The 18968-nt window shown below is 35.2% G+C and overlaps 1 protein-coding gene across 1 annotated transcript in view; it reads right to left on the reverse strand.

Moving 5' to 3' along the window:
• Positions 1 to 18968, reverse strand: part of PREX2 (phosphatidylinositol-3,4,5-trisphosphate-dependent Rac exchange factor 2) — a 126905-nt gene that overhangs the window by 54981 nt on the left and 52956 nt on the right. The window contains exons 21-30 of the mRNA XM_009076873.1: positions 18186 to 18303; positions 17155 to 17339; positions 15395 to 15556; positions 12039 to 12261; positions 11482 to 11689; positions 6272 to 6451; positions 3377 to 3471; positions 1362 to 1444; positions 934 to 1024; positions 406 to 473 (exon numbers count right to left, since the gene is read on the reverse strand). Coding sequence (XP_009075121.1) covers positions 406 to 473; positions 934 to 1024; positions 1362 to 1444; positions 3377 to 3471; positions 6272 to 6451; positions 11482 to 11689; positions 12039 to 12261; positions 15395 to 15556; positions 17155 to 17339; positions 18186 to 18303 — 1413 coding nt within the window. The remainder of the gene's footprint in view (positions 1 to 405; positions 474 to 933; positions 1025 to 1361; positions 1445 to 3376; positions 3472 to 6271; positions 6452 to 11481; positions 11690 to 12038; positions 12262 to 15394; positions 15557 to 17154; positions 17340 to 18185; positions 18304 to 18968) is intronic.

An 18968-nucleotide genomic window follows, 5' to 3' on the forward strand; every position in this document is an offset into this window, starting at 1 on the left:
ATAGTATTTTTCTGCTTAAACTTCCAGAGAAAACCACATAAGGCACTATTTCTTCCTAAATGTTTTCACTGCTCAAGGACTTGTCAACTTATTTAACTCTAGTTAAAGACATGGTGACAGGTCTAACAGTCATCTAAGCTCCTCACTTAGTCTAAGGAGAGGGCGAGCAGCATCCTCAAACATGATTCCTTCTGAATCAGGTACATACATAGAAGGTGCATGTCTCCTTGGAGCAAATGGCACCCTGGAACTTTCAGAGGCAAAATTATTTCAACCAGAAATTTAAACTTAAACCAAAATTACTTATTGCTAGTCTGTCTCCTTGTACATTTCATGAAGATGATGCAGATAAAGAATAAAATATCTGATGGGTCCATGTTTTGTGTCTAACTGTGTATCTATTACACCACATTTTGTTGTGTGAACCTGCTCTAGGTTCATCCCCATTATCTTGGTCCTGAAATAGCAAACAACTAAGGAAAAAAAAAAAAAAATAGAAAAAGAGGAGGTTATGCAATCTTTCAAGCAACTTCAGTTAGGGGGAAGTAATTCAGGCTTTGTAAAACCAAGTATTTGGGGTACAGCAATTATGCACTGTTGTCAACAGTGCAATTTTGGTGATTTATAAAAGCCATCCTCTGGCTATCTAAAATTAGTTTTCTTTGCCAAAACACATGTGCAGGATCAATAAAATCATAACAACACTTACTACACATATCAATATAACATTCAGTCTCTCACTCTTTTCTCTGTTAGTTTTTTTTTCCAAGAAGACATTTTGCTACTTAACATGAATTTCAACAATCAAATTTTGCTGAATATGTCAAGATGAAGCAAAATCAGTTATTTAACACTCAGCTCAAGGACTGGATAGCTATATCCATGTGCCCTTCAAGCTGTCTTTTGACTCTCATAGCTAGAATTAAATGTTACCTTGGAGGCCTCGACCTGGTGTAAAGTATTTTGTCTGCTCAAAGGCCCTCATCACAGCTGGTCCTTTCAGAAGATTGACAATTGAATCAACCTGTTGGGATCAAGGTTCTGTGAGAAAGATGTATTTTACAGCAACAATTAGAAATTCTTTCTTTAAGAAATATGACCTACAGATGAGCAACTTTGGATTCTTTCTTACCTAATGGGTCAAGTTAAAGTAGCAAGCTAGGGAATGTTAGGCTGATGTTAAGGACCTGTTTAACTCACAGTTTTGAACTATTTACAGAAAACTGAAGGAAAATTAGTAAATACATACCATCCCAGTAAACAGTGGAAAGCAAAAGTAAAAAGAAAAAGAAGCATTTTCTAAAGATATCTTAGCTCAAACACAGACATCAGTATCAAAGCCAAGAAACATAATCTCATACTTGACCAAAGAGATGCTCCAAGCAGCTATGGAGCTTGTCCTGTTTATCATGGGACATTCGAACACTTATGGGAAGCTCATCACCTGAAAAATATTTTTAAATGAAAAATTGTTTAGAAGTTTCAGCATGCTTTCCAAAAAACCTTTTAGTTTAGATAATCTGCTTTGCACACAGACTGATGCTCAGGCTTTCAGGATTATAGTAACTCTTCTCCTTACATATTTTACATTTATTAGTCACTTGACAATAGAGAAATAGCTCTTAGAGAAATGATCATATTCAAAGCCCAACAGGTCATGGTGCTGGACAACCTGCTCTAGATGTGCCTGCTAGAGGAGTGGACTGGACTGGATGATCCCAAAACTGTTCCTCAACCATTCTGTGACCAGAACACATGATTCTTCTATGCTGGTGAACATACAGAATAAATGGGTAAGTAGTGTGAATCTCCTATAGCAGATCACAGAGTCACTGAAATGCATTCACTGTAAAGTTTTTATAGGGACTCTACAGACAACTCACAGTCTCAATGTTCTTACTAATTAAATGTTTCTGAGATTTTACTAATTCAACAAAACCAGTATTTGATAAGAAGCTTTCAGTAGCACATATCACATCATTTCCTAAGAGAGAGCAAAGGAGAAGGACTCTCCTAGGTCACTGCCCTGTCATTCACTCACTCAGACAACAGGAGATACAACACAAATTCTTTCAAAAACTGTGAAAAATTGAGCTTAAACCTGTTTTTCATCCTTGATGTTGCAGCGACACATAAGAAGTAGCCACTCGATATTTATGATCCAAATTTATTCATGGTCAATCTAGATTCATTTTTCTTATGTCAATGAAACTCTTAAACAGCACTTTCCTTATTTTTTTTTTCAGCTCCTTTGGATGTCTTTACAGCCAGTAGTTACATCCCTTCACAGGATTTTAATTGCAACAGATGGGGCACAGTGCCCAAGAGCCCTGATCTAGACTTAACCAGGTTAGCTTTGGATCTAGGAGAAAATTAAGCAATCCGGAGAGTGGGAGTTTCACTGAGCAGCAATATTTATCACCTCAAACACTGTGCTTGGCTAGCTTGGACATATTCTTTTTGGCACCTTGGTTGGTAATTCAGCTTGGTATTGCACAAGTATGTATCAGCTCGTTAATATCTTAGGTTGAAGGTACAGAGCCTGAGTCTCCCTTTATCAACAGTTTGCTATGCCCTTCATCTTTCCTCTATATCTGCTCAGCTCAGTAAGACCATTTCATTTCTGGAAATAAAATTCTGCCTTATTCACATTATTCTGCATTATTCACAAGATATCTCAGATAGTTTGCATAATGTCATAATACTTTCCTGTCCCAGCTGAAAATACCTCTCCTGGTACAACCCACAATAAAACATTTGCCTTCTCTATGGCCAGGTCTCAACTAATATGCCCAGTTCTTTCTTTTCCTAAATCATTCCCAAATGATAAACTAACGGTTTAGAGAAAATATTCTTTATTATTAGTCCCTGAGCATATGACCTTGTACTCCATGCAGTTAAATCCCATCTCGTTCCTATTAGCAGCTGCATTTATTTAAATTCAATTTGTCATGGCATAAACAAGAAAGTGCTTCTATGTGGTCTCACATTCCTTCCCACAAACATACACAGCCATATCCTGTTGTCTGGGTGCTGACATAGGCTGGGAGAGCACTCTACACTCATCTAAAATGCTCCTTACTCTCTGCAGCATAATGCTCTGTCAAGGTCAAGGCACGAAAGACATTAAAAGCACTGACTCCAAGAGCTCTAACTAATACAGTCTATCCACAGAGATACTGGAATGTTGGCTCTGTTTCACAGGACTCTTAAGTGCAGCACTAGCTAGGCAGAAGCAAAATTATACACTTCTATTACCAAGGAGCATGCAATTTTTAAAACAAAAACAATAAAACTGCCAGGCAAATGAAAAGAATAAAATAATAAAATTGAATAAGAGGAACAGATTACTAATTCATAGCTTTTCTAAACGTACCTGAATCCATTTCATCACTGTGAAAATAAGAACTGCACTGACTGCTACAAATGCTGGTGAAAGAGGCAATGGAGTTCCTATTGCTGTTGCAATCACTTGAAAATAAAACACAAAACAAAAACAGTAAATAAAGTTTTGTCCTTTAACACAGGCTCTGTAACAAAGTTATGGAAATTCCTTCCCTTTTCCCCTTTTAAATTTAATGGTGAGATGATCTGTATAATTCTTTATCAACTATAAAGATTTCTGCACTTGGGTTATAATTTAATTTGCAATCCTGGTAGGACTCAGAAGACCAGATTCCCAAAATGGACGCTTTGATCGTTTCCCTCCACCTTGCATGCAAACAAGTACTTGAGAATGGCAATATACACTTTCAATATAAAACAACCAACTTTTCTTACACAGTGGCAGTTTAGGAAACTGTGCCCTCAAATGTTTTAGTAACTTCACATTTACTCCTGGTCCAGAGCTAATACATGTAAAGACTTTACAACTTAAAAAACAGTCACATAATGGGTTTATAAAAGATTTGATCCATTTGAGTAGCAGCAAAACTCAAATTAGAAGCTATTTTCCTTGCCAGACAAAACATAGTTTATGATCCCATCTCTTCCAGCTGTTCAGTTTTTTAGAGATATATTAGACATTCACATCTGTGGCTTTAGCGAAAACATCTATTGCATACAAAATGTCACCCACATTAGTCTAGTAAGGAGATTAGGGGATCAAAAAATGGGGTTTTTTTCTGCTCTTTTCTCTGAAAAATAAATTGCTCTGTACAGAAAATAAATAGAATATACCTTCGTCTGCAACAAAATCATAAACATAGCCTTCTGTACTAAAAATTATACAAATATAAATATGAATTCAAAGTCTTCAGAGTTATTTAGCCACATGAAGATCATTTAGTTTCAATGCAGGAAACACTTTAGTAATTATCCAGCAGAGGGAGTCTTAAAAACCCAAGTGAATGTAAGATAATGTAGAAGTGTACCTAAGGGATGTTTATGTATAATGATCTGCCTTTTGGTTTATGAATTGGGTGTACCCATTCAGCAAGACATACATACCCATACTTTTTATAAAATGCTGCAGTTATGCACGTACACATGTGCTCCTTACCTGTTTTCTTCATTTTTTGTAGATACAGATGTGACCTTTTACTAATGAAGACATATTGGCTTACATTTCCTGGCTAAGGTATACATTTTGGACCTGTAGCCCACCAGGTAAGTGAATGGGATAAATTTTTTAATGAAGCAATATGATATAATTACAGTCATAATCATTAAGTAGATGAAAAGACATCAGCAACAGCATGTTCCTAATAGCGGGTGAACAGTCCCAAGGAGTATTAAAAATTTCTGGCTGGATATTAAGAAATGTTTTCTAACTAACTCTATTCACTTATTAAAGTCTCCAAAGGGAAAATGAAGGTTAATTAAAACTGGATTGTGCAAAGCATGAGAAAATAAAACACAGGAAAATGAGAAACAGATTAGATGTATTAGCTGTATCATTCTGCATCTTTATGGTGTTGTATTGTGAAGTTTAAAATGAGACTCAACACAAAATGAGAGCATTCTAATAGCTGAAATTAGTCTAACAGTTCTAATAATAACCACTGTGGCATTATGGGATTTGGAGATTTTAAGTATAGACTAATATAATTATTTAAGGAAAGAAACAAAGCAATTTCATCTCTACACTCAAAAGATCAAAACACTCTAACACTTTTTCTAAATGTAAAAATTTTATTATTATCCTGCATATGGAACCATAGATTTTACTGTTCCTAAACAGCCAGAATGGGCTATACATTACTGGAATCAGAATAAAAAAAATATTTTGAACAAAGAGACACAAGACACTCATGTCCTGGGTCACACCTTCTTTCTCCATATACAAATCTTGTGCCAACTGGGAAACCTTCCAAGAGGAACAAGTGCACACCACTGGAGCAGCTCCTGCACAGTCAGTTTGCCACATCATTGGCATAAAGAAACCCCTAAATACACTTCAATTGGGAAACATTTCACTTGCTGGTTGACCATGGAACAAACAAGATGGACTTCATCTGTGCAAATTATCTCCACATTTGTTTCTTTTCAAGATTATATGTATATTAATGTTTCTACTCTGACAAACGATTCTTATCTAGCAGGTTGCAGTAATCAAATATTAGCTTATGAAAGAGATCTCAGCAACACAGGGTTCTGTAGAAAAATTATGACCCTACTGAGATTCTGCTTTCTGAGCATAATAATGAACTATGATAATGAACAAATAATGAACCCTTATTTTAGTTGCAGCTAAAATTTTAATTGAGATTTTATATCATGTAGTTAACCAATTCACTCTAAGCAACATAATATAAACTATATAAGAACTATTCTTGCTATAATTGCTCCTTCCTTTTCAAAATTCTTTGTACTTCCATTCACAGTAAATGTGATGCATTTTGAATTCTTGTGGTGAGTTGATGCTTCAATATTTAGAGTGAAAAGGTGAGAAATATATGTTAAGAAACAGTATATTTTTTCTTTATATCAGGAAGAATGGTGGCTCTGGCATCTTGCTTTCCATGGCAGATATTATTTGCTTTATTGGTGGAGGCATAACGGCAGAAGTTACTTCTGGTTTTTATAAAACAGGTAATCCAAAGTAAAGCTTTACATCTCTGGTTGCAATATCCCATAAAGGTTTGGGGCACCGAGATCTAATAACTGATCTGTACTCATAAGAATTTATTTTACACACCTTGAGGCTAGTTATTCCTCTGTTAGAAATGTCAGATTCATTATATTCCGACAGTCTTCATAACCACTTGATAGTCTACAAACCCCTAGGTTTGATTCAGTTGACAAATAAAAATATTATTACTAAAGTTACCTGTAAGAATCTCTGTTACTGATGGTATCATGACCAGAATCTTCTTGTTCATCACCTGTCACACTGAAACAGACTTTCTTTCCATTCCTTTCCCCCTTTTCATTATCACTGTCTGCTGGTATTAAAGGCTCAGGCGTTTTACGTTCAGATTTGGGAGAATATGTTATTGAAGAAAGAAGGCTGTGAAACAACAGGAAAAAAACCCAAAAGAGATTAATTCATATTTTTTAAAAGGGAGCTAACAACAGGATAACATTTCTCATTACCATCCTCCAACTATCACGTCTATAATATATGAAGGGAACATCTTATTCAGTCCATATCTATTTGAAACAAGAGAAGGAAGTGACACATTCTGTTGTTGAAAAGTCCAACAGTTAAACCCATTAGCCCTACTAAATACTCAATCGTGTATGAGCCAATGATTCCAGCTGGGGAAGAAACACAGCACATTCTTGGACACTTGGGGTCAAATTTTATATTAACATAACTATTTTTAAATCTGAATCATGTACTTCTCAGCACAAATCAAGAAAACAAACCAAAGATACTGTATGCCTCTGAAAAGCATGTATTTTCACAATTACTGCTGTACCAGACAAGCCAGTTTGCATCACAAACTATTTTACTACAGCATTTTAAGGATCTTTATTAACATCTCTGTGTATTTCGTGACACTCAAAGTGTCTAAGCCACTATCACTAGTAAAACTGATGATCATTATAACAAGCTTCCGTGACGAGCACAAAAGTGACATCCAGCCAAGAAAAGAAAACAGTGCAGACTGCTACTTTCAGAACATGCACAAATACTAGAAGCAAAAACTTAATATTCTTGGGTGATTAACTCATACTAAAATGTTCTAATTTTCTTTCAAGATCAGAACAGCTATAATGGGCAATTGTCCTTTAATTCCTATTGCTCAAACACTCCATTAGAATGACATGTTCAAACTAATATTTGGATTTCAAAAGCAGCATTTTTCTTGCAAAAAACTACCTTCTAACAACCTGAAATCAGAAGACACTGAATTAAGCCTTTTTTCACATAAACTATTTAGACACAGTAACAGAGTTTTATTGAAGGAGCTGTCAGAAAGGACAACAGGCAAACTTTCTACTGAATACACAGCAGGATTCAAACATATATAATTTTGTTACACATAATTCTTAATTCTGTCAGGAATAGACAAATATTCGTCCCACATATAGGTAAAAGTACTGATCTGAACTGTAACTAGAATATAGAAATCTTATACTGAAGGTCTAATTTGGCTGGACTTCAAACCCACCCATCCACTAGACTGACATCTTTTGGGCTACATGATGCCCTAACACTTCATATCAGTGTGAAATCACAACTCAGCTCTTTGCAATCGCTTAAGTCACTGGTTAGCAGGATTCCATGAGTGCAGGAAAATAGACGGGGTCCATATTTTACATCAGTTGATTTATGTGCTAGAATACACATGCTCTTGAATTTGTGCTAAAATTCAATGTCTTATGAAAATGTAGACCTTAGGAAATCAGTGCTTCATATCTGTAAAACTTGCTTTCTTCATAAGAAAATATAAAAGGGGTTCAAAAAAGGATTACACAAATTCATGGTAGATCGTTCTAACGGTGCTCTTAAACCAAAAAAGTCCATTCCAAGAAGACCATGTAGTCCTGACTGCTGGAAGATGAGATAAGGACAAGGACTAATCTATACTAGGACAAAGACTAATCTATAGTTTTGTTTGTTCCTGTGTTCATGTTATCATCCACTTCAGAAACTGGGCCTTGGGCAGATACATTCTGGTAACTTCTTGTGGATTTTGTTGTTGCAAGAAAATAATGAAGAGTAAGAAATAAGCATAAGGAACTGCAATTTCAGCTCCTGAAAATATCTTCCTCTGAGTAATTATTTGTCAAGACACAGACAGACTATTATATCCTCTTCTTTTATGTGACTGTTTAGTCACTGCTGCCAAGAGCTCAGTAGAAGACTGATTAAGGTAGCTGGAACTTCTCCTAAGGGAGCTTTTCCCTTTCTCTCAGCATACAGGCTCTTCTTCTAAGGAAAATTTTTTTGCTGAACTACCATGAACAAAAGCTGGAACTCTGGATAACAGAGGTCTAGAGCTGGTAGTTCCTGAGGTCACTTAAGTGCTCTTAGAAACCCAGTTCAGGGAGTTTAGAACACACAAACCAAAATGTGGATGCAACTCCTCCCCAGTCATCAGGCTAAATATACTTTTGTTTGTTTGTTTTGTTTTTTCTTCTTAAACACATCACACACACATTGTATTTTCTTTGGAGATGGGCCTACCCCAAACAAAATTATCTTAGATGCTCTCAAAGGAGAAATGTGTGAATGAATAGTAAGTAACAGCTAGAAAGGCTCTATGAAGCGTATTTCCACAAACCAGAGAAATTTATATTCTCCGTAAAAAAAAATCCTCACTTATGGAATTAATCCTACAATGCAACCAAAAGCAACACAACCCTGAAAAACAAAACCTGCTATAGTTAGTCAGAGCATTAAAAATGGATAGCCACAAGCAGTAACAAAAAACCCCATGCAACCTGTTAGCTGCTTTTTATTTTTCTCACCCCACAGAGACTTTGAAAAAGTTCAAGCTTCTTGTATACAGACACCTTTCCAAAAAACAACTGGGATCACGAGAGCACACAGAGTGCATATGAACCAAGAACACAGCAGAGTCACCATACAGAACACAACTTGAAAAAGGATTTATTTCTATGTAACTCCTAGCATCAATGGGGGTATCTGCAATGGCACTAAATAAGCACTGTGATATTGTTGAACTATTTGAATGAGAACACAGTGGAATCTTGAGAGGCTGTAGAAAGGGGATACATGTGTATTTCTCTCTCTCCATCAGTACTATATTTCTTATGCAACCCAAACTCATCAGCAAGACATAACGTAGGTTGCTATGCAGACAACACTAGGAGTACACAACCTTCTCTTCAATATTTCCTTCCCACAATCCACAAGCTCTCACAGATATGCTCTTCAGATGAAACACTTGTTTTTCAATTCACTAAGAGATAGGAGAGGTTGAGTAGGTAACACTGCCTCAAAATTTTGAGAGCTGAAACAGACGCCAGTACTGACCTCAACACAGAGCAGACATATCTAGTAACATGAAAGAGCAACAGTTTTTCAACAGTACTGTTATGAAGGGTACCAAAGAGTCACTTAGCAGTACAATTTTTCTATCACACAGTATCATATAAATTCAGAATTTTGATACCATGTTCACATTTTCTGTCCTGAGAAAATTTTAATGAGGACTGATGATGATGATGATGATAATAACAACAACAATAAACAATTCTCTTCATAATAAGAAATTCAGTAAATAAAGACATCAATTTTATTGTTCTATGTCATAACAGAAAAGTTCTACTGTCTTTATAAAAAAATTTCAAGGATCAGTATGTTCAAGCATTTCCAGCTAGCTGCTGAAGTGTGAAAATTTCTAATTAAAGCACAGCTGTTGGATTACCCTATCTTATTACTCTGTCTTTCATTTCTTTGTAGTCCTAACTTTTATCTCAAGAGTTAATTAGTAGCTGTGACTATGTTCTAATATAATACACCATGTACTTCTGAACTGCTCACACCCAAATAGTCCTGACTTCCCTCTTCACTGGTCAGCACTTTTAAGTAGGTCCCTTGGCTATTCTGTTTCCTGTATAGAACCACTTTCCCCCACAGGAATTACACACTGGCTGTCCACTCAAAGTCCATAAGGAATAAAGCATGAAAAGTCTCATTCTTACAAATAGCCAAAGTAAAATATGCTAAATAAATCTGTGCACATTATACGAGATCTGCTACAAGGTCAGTGTACAGGAAATTTAGGAAAGGAAAAAGTAACGAAAGTCACAACTGTGTGACTCTAAAAATGTATATATGCATGTATATGCATATTCCTGTACACACAATTTATATGTGTGTGTGTATTTATATATATATTTATTTAAAAGAAAGGCTCAGAATTTCCTGTGCTTTTTTTGCATCACAGGCTCAAAGGAATGGAAAGGAAAGGTGTGGCAGACTGGCAACTGGAACTTCCTGAAATACTGACTGAGCTTCCACATATAATTTTCTGATTTCCTTGAGGAAGAGTGACAACACAGACTTTACAGGGAGTCATTTTTTAAGTGCACCCAAACACTGAAATTATCATTGATTTAATGAACTGACTTTGTGTTCATCGTGATAGTTAGCAAAACTACATAAAGGCATGGAAAACAACATTTTCTTAAAAATACTGAAGCAACTCTTGCTCTCATTCATTGCAGTATGTAAGATATTAGTCACTTATTACTATTAAACTATTACATTACTATTAGAATATTTTTTTAAAAATTCCATTTTTAAGTAACCACGAAAGGACAAATCACTCTACAGTATTCAAGATAACAGGAGAAGCAATGATACACCACTTTTCTAAACTGAAGATCATGATTGTCTTTTATAGTAAAAAGCCTGTTATTTATTTATATTTTCAAAATGAGCAATTTCTGACATTTGTATTACATATGGGATCTTCCAAAACTGGAATACTTCTCACCCCTCTTCATCCTTATCCCAAGACAGCAAATAGTCTAGCAGTCAATGTGCTTATCTCACAAATTAAAAAGCAAGTTATAAATCCTTGCCTTGAATTAGGACAAACTGTGTTGACACTGAGTCTCCCACATTCAAGTCAAGTGCCCTAATCACTCAAGGGTGGCTCTCCCTAGATAAACAGTTCTTCTTTAAGGTAAATTTGCTTTTGAGAAATGTCTAAAAGGTTAATACTCTTGCCCTAGGTAAACAATGCCTTACTTAAAAAATCATCTGTGGGACTACTTTGAAGAGTTCAAGAAAAGCCATTTTTACACCTCTGCCCTTTCTTTCCATTCTTAGTGAAATTTTAGGTGACACATTTGCCTTTTTACTCATCTCAAAATAATTAACTTTTCCACATTCTAGAGAAAAACTACAAACTAAACTGTGCGGGAAAAAAAGATCAGGTTCACTGTGAAAAAGATTGAAATATAACATTACCTACATTCAATTCTTTACCTTATTTCAACTCTGTCTGAAGTCAGCATTGATTCCTACATTGCACAAAAACAACACCCAGATTTATCATTCTCTTCAGTGAAAAAAATTAAAGGCAAGTCCAGATGGTAACATTTACTTACTCATCTATTTGACAGACACATGTTTCCACCTCTTTCAGTGCAGCCTGTAATTTGAACAGCAATTTCTGATAGACATCCTGTGTTTCTAAATCTTCTTCTTTTAAAAGGTACCTCAGACCATGGCCCTCTTGCTGGCCAAGAGACTGTCCTGAAGGGGCAGCCATAGTAGTGATGGTATGTTGGACATAAATCATGGGATTCAGTTTGCCTGGGAACAATCCAAAGAGATTACATCATAATCTTTTTTTTTCAACATACTTTGTGAAGTTAGTAAAATACCTAACAGACATTGAAATATTTTCCCTTTTGAAATGTCAAGTAATTATTTAATTTTCCATTTAATTTGCATATGAAATTCAGGCTATTTAGGAAAAAGTTATTGTTAAATGCTGACAATCCTTTATTACGCTTTAAAATTAATCTAAGTATCCAAAGTAGGGTGATTTCACAAAGGCTTATCCTTAATTTTAATATTTGTGCTATAAACCTAAACTAATTGCCTTTTAAGACTCTCTCAGATGCACTGAAAGTAGTTCTTTCAAGTTCAACTGACTTACCTTGATCAGTATTTTTATTTTCCTTTTCATGGGAAGAATGTTTCCTGCTGTCCAACTGTACACCAAAGGCACTACCAAGGGAAGTTGAGGTTTTAGGGTAAGAGACTTCCATCACATTAATATGGCAATTCGTTGGACAGAAATCACTGCTGTGAAGTGGTGAAATCTTTGACTTAGCTTGTTTGAAGGTCGGCCAAGCTCTGTTTTTTAATACTCTTGAAAACTAGGAGTGAGAAACAAAACCAAGTTTCGATTAGCAGCTCTTGATGTGTCAGCACTTGGTGACAATACTTGTGTACCTGACTAGAGAAAAAAGGTTTAAAATATTTCAGTTATCCTTGACTTCAGATGTCTTGACTTAGTGATTTTCATCTTTCTCTACATGAGAAAGAAAAAGACTTTTCATTTTATATTTTAAGAGATTTTTGTTAAGTAAAAAATATTTTAAGATGTAAATAGCTTTGCAAACAAAGAGATAGGATATATTTTCCATGAAACATAATAAGAAACTAAATGTCTTTCTGGGGAGAAACTCTGGAACTGCTTTATGATCCAGTGCTGTACTGGCATGACATTTATGAACACCTGCAGACATAGATGTTTTTAAGCCAATGTCTTGCAACAATTTATGAAATTTTTGTCTGATGCTATAATAAAGACAGAATTAAAAACTATTAATTCTTTCCTAGACTAACACCTCTTCTCTCCCCGCATTCTCATCCCCCCTCTTCAAGCAATGAGGAATGCTTGTTTTGGCTTTTTTTCCCCTGTTTGATGGTCTAATTCTAATACAGTGCTTAGCCATATCTTCTTCACTCTAACACCTGAAATTTTTAAGCACTTTTGAACAGGCTTAGTGTTATTTGAGTTTTAAGATGAGAAGATGTCAACTCAAATGGTGAAGACTTAACTGTACTAAATTTAGACATTCAGAAAATCCATCTACTTCAGAATCATAAAAGCAATGCTCTCCCATAGAAGAGACACTTCTCAGACTAAAGTAAGATTTTGTCAAAATGTGCCCTTCTCAGTGCAGTTTGTTGTTAGGAGAGAGTTTTTTTCTGGCAAGACATAATCAGTTCCAAGCCCCTGGTATTTTAATCACAGTATCTCTTCAGTCAAAATATTATATATTAGTCTTGAGCTATGGACCATAGCTCAAGAATAAGAATATTTTTAAAGTCAACTTGCAAAGCTCCTTCACTAATAAATGTCAGTACAAATTCACTCAGTCAGGTTTTGACTAACACTTCAGTTGAAGAAAGGCACGTCCCTTCTGCATAGTAACACGTTTTTGTGCTGGGACTTAAATTTCTGTTTATTTTGGTGTCATATTACTTCAGCCCAATGAAGATTTGATGGATTAATTACATTTAAGTCTTTAGATCATGACAAAATCTGGAAGGTTAGAAGAAATCCAATTATGGAATTGTTCAAAGGCTGAAGAATGTAGAAATCGTTAAGAAGGGCACTAAGGACATTCAACGATGAAAATGTTTCTGCAAGCAGTACATATTTCACATCTCAATCTCCCACACATCCTGCTCCAGAGAGACCAAATGCCTGGCTATGATTTAATCAGGTCATAAGTCAGGCCCAGAATTTTTTTCATATATGTGTTGAGAAACATCTGGGACTCATGGCCCTGGACTTGAGGTCTATTATGAGCAAAATATTCTGATAATAATAATAGTAGGAACTGCAGAAATCTAGAGCTTCTATTTATAGCATTCGAACTTTCACAGTGAATCCAGGAGCCAAGCTGGGATCAGGCACTCCGAAAGTCTCCTGTAACTATGGTTACCTTTACCTTGCCAAGAAAACGACACATCTATCCCTGAAATTCACTGCGTTACTAATTGTCATTAAAAGCTGTAACTGTGAAACTAGTGATTTTTGAGCAGATGAGCTTGAAAGTGCAGTTTGTATCAGCAATACCTGCTTTCAGACAGTATAAGCACTATGAAAGCTTCCCTGAGGCAGTTTGCTTCATATTCAGCAAACACAACAAAATTTCATTTATTATCTTGGCCTCCTGTCTGAAGACTGTATATCATGATCAAATTTTTCGGCAACAGAAAACATATAAACAACCTACATGTTATTTGGACTCTAAATACACTATTATTAATGTTAAAACTAATGAATTTTGTTTTTTAAAAAAAAAGGTATTTTGAGTTTTAACCAATTTGAAAACATGGAGGTTTGTAATTCAGGCAAACAACAGAGAGATCAGAGGTTTAGTAATGCAGTATCGGAATCCACCTGATGTCCATGACTCAGCTCATTTTATTCCATCGCTCTTGTCAGAGAGCCTTTGGCCTTCATCCTACTGAAGCTACAGATATTCCTAACAGTTCTCCTACTTTTCCTTTGAAAAATAAGAAAACATTATCCATTCTTATCCATGCAACTTTTAGAATGTGTGAAGCTTCTACATTCAACAACTTCTCCTTTCCTTTTTTTTTTTTTTTTTAAACTTTTTGCATGTTAACTCTCAGAACTGACCTACTGGTAAACATCACAACTCAGATCCCCAACCAAGATTAGACAGGGCAGTGCTAGTTCTATGGAGCCATTTTGAGCCTACTTCAAAGTAACTCCACACGTCCAAGATTTAGGATATATGGGAGAGAAAGTAGAAGCCTAAATGAGAAAATAAGTTTGCATTAACAGATTGGAAAATGGTTCATTCACTTATGTCCTGCTTAGTTAAACAGCTGTAGAAAAATACACATACAGCAACTGGGTCATAGTCTGGGTTATTTATTCATTCACATGTCATTAATTTAGATCTCAAGCATATGAAAGTCAGCACCTTCTACATTTTTCCGTGCTATAATGTTTTATTAACCCAAGTCAATCTAACAATTTACAGAGCTGTTACTATTAAGAGTCATACTAGAAAAAATCACACCAATTTGAAGGGCATAAAAGTTGAATAAAGGGGTAATAATCTGGTATTTAACATTAAGATGCATCAGAAGGAAACAAAGATTTCTTTTCATTATTGCTTCATTTTTGGTTAACATCTGCAAATTCACTAGTGTATTGGTTTAAGGCATTTACAAGAATTATGAGTCTTTTGTGGAAATATGCATTATCTAAAACTGAACACAGCAATCAGGAAAGGATACAAACTATCCACTGTCTAAAAAAGGACAATAAAGAGCATGGTTTGAAAACAATTTATGCAATTAATCAATTTAGGCATTCACACCTCAAAACAACTAGACTTTCAGCCACATTTTTGTCATTGTAATACACATTTTGAAGAGCTGTTCAAACTATACAACATTCTCCTGTTTTTCCCTTAAAAGACAAATATAACCAAGCTTAGGACATGCCGGTCATACCTTTTTATAACTAGAGATTCTTCGGTAGATATGCTCAATTTTCTCACTGCAAATGACACTGAATTTACTTTGAAGCTCAATGGGAATCACTTCATTTAAGGAACTGAGGCTGTTGCAGTTCTGCACAAAATGTTCATCGCTTTTTGCCAGTGCTTCAAGAATCTAGGATAATAAAAACAAGAGCAGTACATTATGAAATAAGTTGATTAAAATTTCCCCTTACTTAACCCCTTACTAATCATCTCATAGAATTAAAGCTGGAAAGCCTGATAATCAGTTGCTTTTTAACATTATGGGGAATGGTGAGTAACAACAGTGAATGAAACTCGGGAAGCAAAGAATCAAAGAATCATAGAATCAACCACTTGGAAAAGACTTCAAAGATCATCAAGTCCAATCCTACCATGGTTACTAGACCATGGCTCTAAGTGCCACAGGAAGTTTCTTTAAATCTATTCCCTGCTAAGTTATACACATAAGTACTTTTCTTTGGCTTCTCATGACATTGTCTGATTATGGATTTACTACTAATTTCCTACTAATGTAACTACTATGGCTCCTCTGAAATACATTATCTGCTGTATTTACTTGATCAGAATATATTATGCAAAGCTGATGAATTAATTCATTACTTGGTCTTGCAGTTTAAGTGATACTAACACATTAAAAATGCATACAAGAAAACTGAGTATTATCCTCTTGTATATTCTGAATACAAAACCAGGTAACAGGCTACAGGATAAGCTGTATGGTCCAGCAAAGTCTGAAATCTTGCTATGATGGAAATACTACCAGCAAATGATAGTGAGAGAAAACTAAACAAAAGTTATGCTTAAGAGATGAGGGTAGAATATAGTCCTTTATTTTTGAGTTAAAGTATTTCAGGCATTGAAATTCACTGTGCTATGGAACTTGGGAGGTGCCTATTGCCAGTTGGGTCCAGCTATATCCTGGGAGAGCCCCAGCAGGTTGAATTAAGGGAAGTCTTTAACTCTTCTGTTATAGTGTTAAGTTACGGTATTAAAACACTCCAGTGACTTTAGTTACAACTTTATGCTTCCTTTATGTCAAGTTCAATTAATAATACAAATTTAAATAATTCAAGCGGAGGGTTTTTGCAGCTGTACTTTCAAAAAATTGCATTCAAACCCAGTAACTTCTGCAGCACAAGTTTGGACAGTTTCTCATCACACTAGTTAACACAGATTTGCAGTCTAGGAAAGCAGCTCAGGATTATTTCACTCCCCTACTACATATGATGCAGAATACAGCTGTTTAAAAATGCAAAACAACAATAAAAACACAGTAAAGCAAGACACACATGGAAAGAAACATAAGACCCCACTGAACACACAGAGAAGTTTATATTTAGAGCATTTCAAACCATTTGCAGACAGTTATATTTGATAAAGTACCACTGAAATTCCTGGTATTGTCATTTGAGTAGAGACCTTATTTTTCTACCAGTCAACCCTTTGTAGACATTTAAATCACTATTAACTGAAACGAGCTTAATATTACCATAAAAATCATCCCATTACAACTCCTTATTGGCTTTTAATAATTTTAAAATCTTTAAATAGCCAGCCTAAACACTAAGGGTGATGACACTATTATGTAAGGCCAGATTCAGTGTGCAGGAAGCACCTCTTTACTTAATTACTTCACATTCAAAAATTAAAAAAAAAAAAGAAGTCATGTTATTGCTCCATTGGTATTAAGCATAGTAAAAATGAACAGATACAAAAATTGCCTCATACCTTTGCAGTCAAGCTGAAAAATCCCTTTGGTTCAATCATTTTTTCTAAGACATGGCACTTTATTCCAGCTGTGCTGTCATACTCATAAACCACTCCATACTCCAGATGAACATTGTCAACAGTCAGACTCACATGATCTTTCTTCCCATCAATTATTGCCATAGTGTTAAATTTGTCAATTACCTCTAGAATAAATAAAGTAACACAAATCAGATGGCAAGTGCTGGCCAATAAACAAACCAAAAAGGATACAGGCAAACAAGTATGTTCTGATCATTCTAGTTAAAAACATTCATCAAAACCCCCAGCTACCAGCTGAGTTATTTAAAAATCAGAACACCAGTAGGTTTATAGATTCAAAAATACTGGACTGCAGAACAGGCAGTAGTCTGTCTTTACAAACAGTTATAGAAGGGAACTAATTCAATTTCATTTATAATCCAGAGACATTAGAAAAAGCATCAAAAAAAAAGGGAAAACTGAGAATTTCTAATTAAACTGGAAGAAAATGACCACGATAAGTGTCAACATTCAGAAATGAAACCACAGTATCTGCATTTGCCCAGAGAACATAAACACAGCTCACATTTTAACTGTCTCTTTAATTACCAAGATGTATATGAATGCAGTTTTATCTAAATGTTAATTGCCTGAAAATAATTTGAAGGATAGCTGTTTTGTTATTTCTCATGCAGTAATGACTAACGCATCTAATTTGCCATAAATGATTACTAGTTGTGAAAATAAATCAGGTAATTCCTAGGATTAAGTATCTTACAAATGAAAATGGAACAGATTTTCCCCAAAGTGTTCACAGAAGCTTTGTCTCAAAATGAGAAAGGTAATAATTTTCAGAGAACAGCATGTTAAATTTACGTGTTTAGAATACCTAAAAAAGCAAATCCTTATGTAAAACACATCTTACGGTCAACTCAAAATTTTCTCTCTGAAAACAAACCCACTGCCTACATTTTCCTTGCCACTACACCAACATGTTGAGCAACAACAAAATCAAAACAAGCATCACATACCTTCCACTTTGCAGTCAAAGGCATCCCCTCCATCATCTCCAGAGGGCTTGGTGTTTGTTTTCTGAAGATCTTCCTGTGCGCTTTCAATGCTGTTGTAAATCCACTGTATAGAATCTTGCTAAAATAAACAACAACAAAAAGGAGATCTAGAGAAAGCTTTGTAAGAGCAATTGATAGAAACTATTTCACTGCTCTGAAGCATAAAATAGTTGTTTTAATGCCCTGATTATTATCAGCTTTATTGCCTCATGAGGTCTAAGTTTAAAAAAAAAATAATCAAAAATTACAGAGAATTTTGGCATTGTATGAAACCATCAAAAAATTTTGGCGAGTTAGTTATTTCAGAGTATACTGTCATGAGACAGTATGAAATCTGTGACAGCATGACATTCATCAGCTTCATGTCTCTGCCAAAAATAATTTAAGACATTTCAAATCAAACTGCAGATTGAAAAATATTTGAGACAAGAAATGGTGAAAAAAAATAAAGAGAATCATTTTTTTGTTTTGCTCAACATGCTGTGCATCCACAAATGTGCTGGAAAATATTATGGAATATCAACCAAATAAACAGTATGTACAGTTAATCTATCACCCATGTGTCACTGGCACAAAGAACATATTCTACAGCCCTCATTACTTATATTTGCCTCTACTACACTTATTTTACTAGATATTTCTTACTTTTTTCCCCAGATTAGCAAAACCCCCCAAAAGAACAGAATCATGGGCCCCAACAAATCCAGCATCTTATGTGACTGAGTGACACGTGAGCACATGTGT

The sequence above is a fragment of the Acanthisitta chloris genome, unplaced genomic scaffold (genome assembly GCF_000695815.1).
Source record: "Acanthisitta chloris isolate BGI_N310 unplaced genomic scaffold, ASM69581v1 scaffold1076, whole genome shotgun sequence".
Lineage (NCBI taxonomy): Eukaryota > Metazoa > Chordata > Aves > Passeriformes > Acanthisittidae > Acanthisitta > Acanthisitta chloris.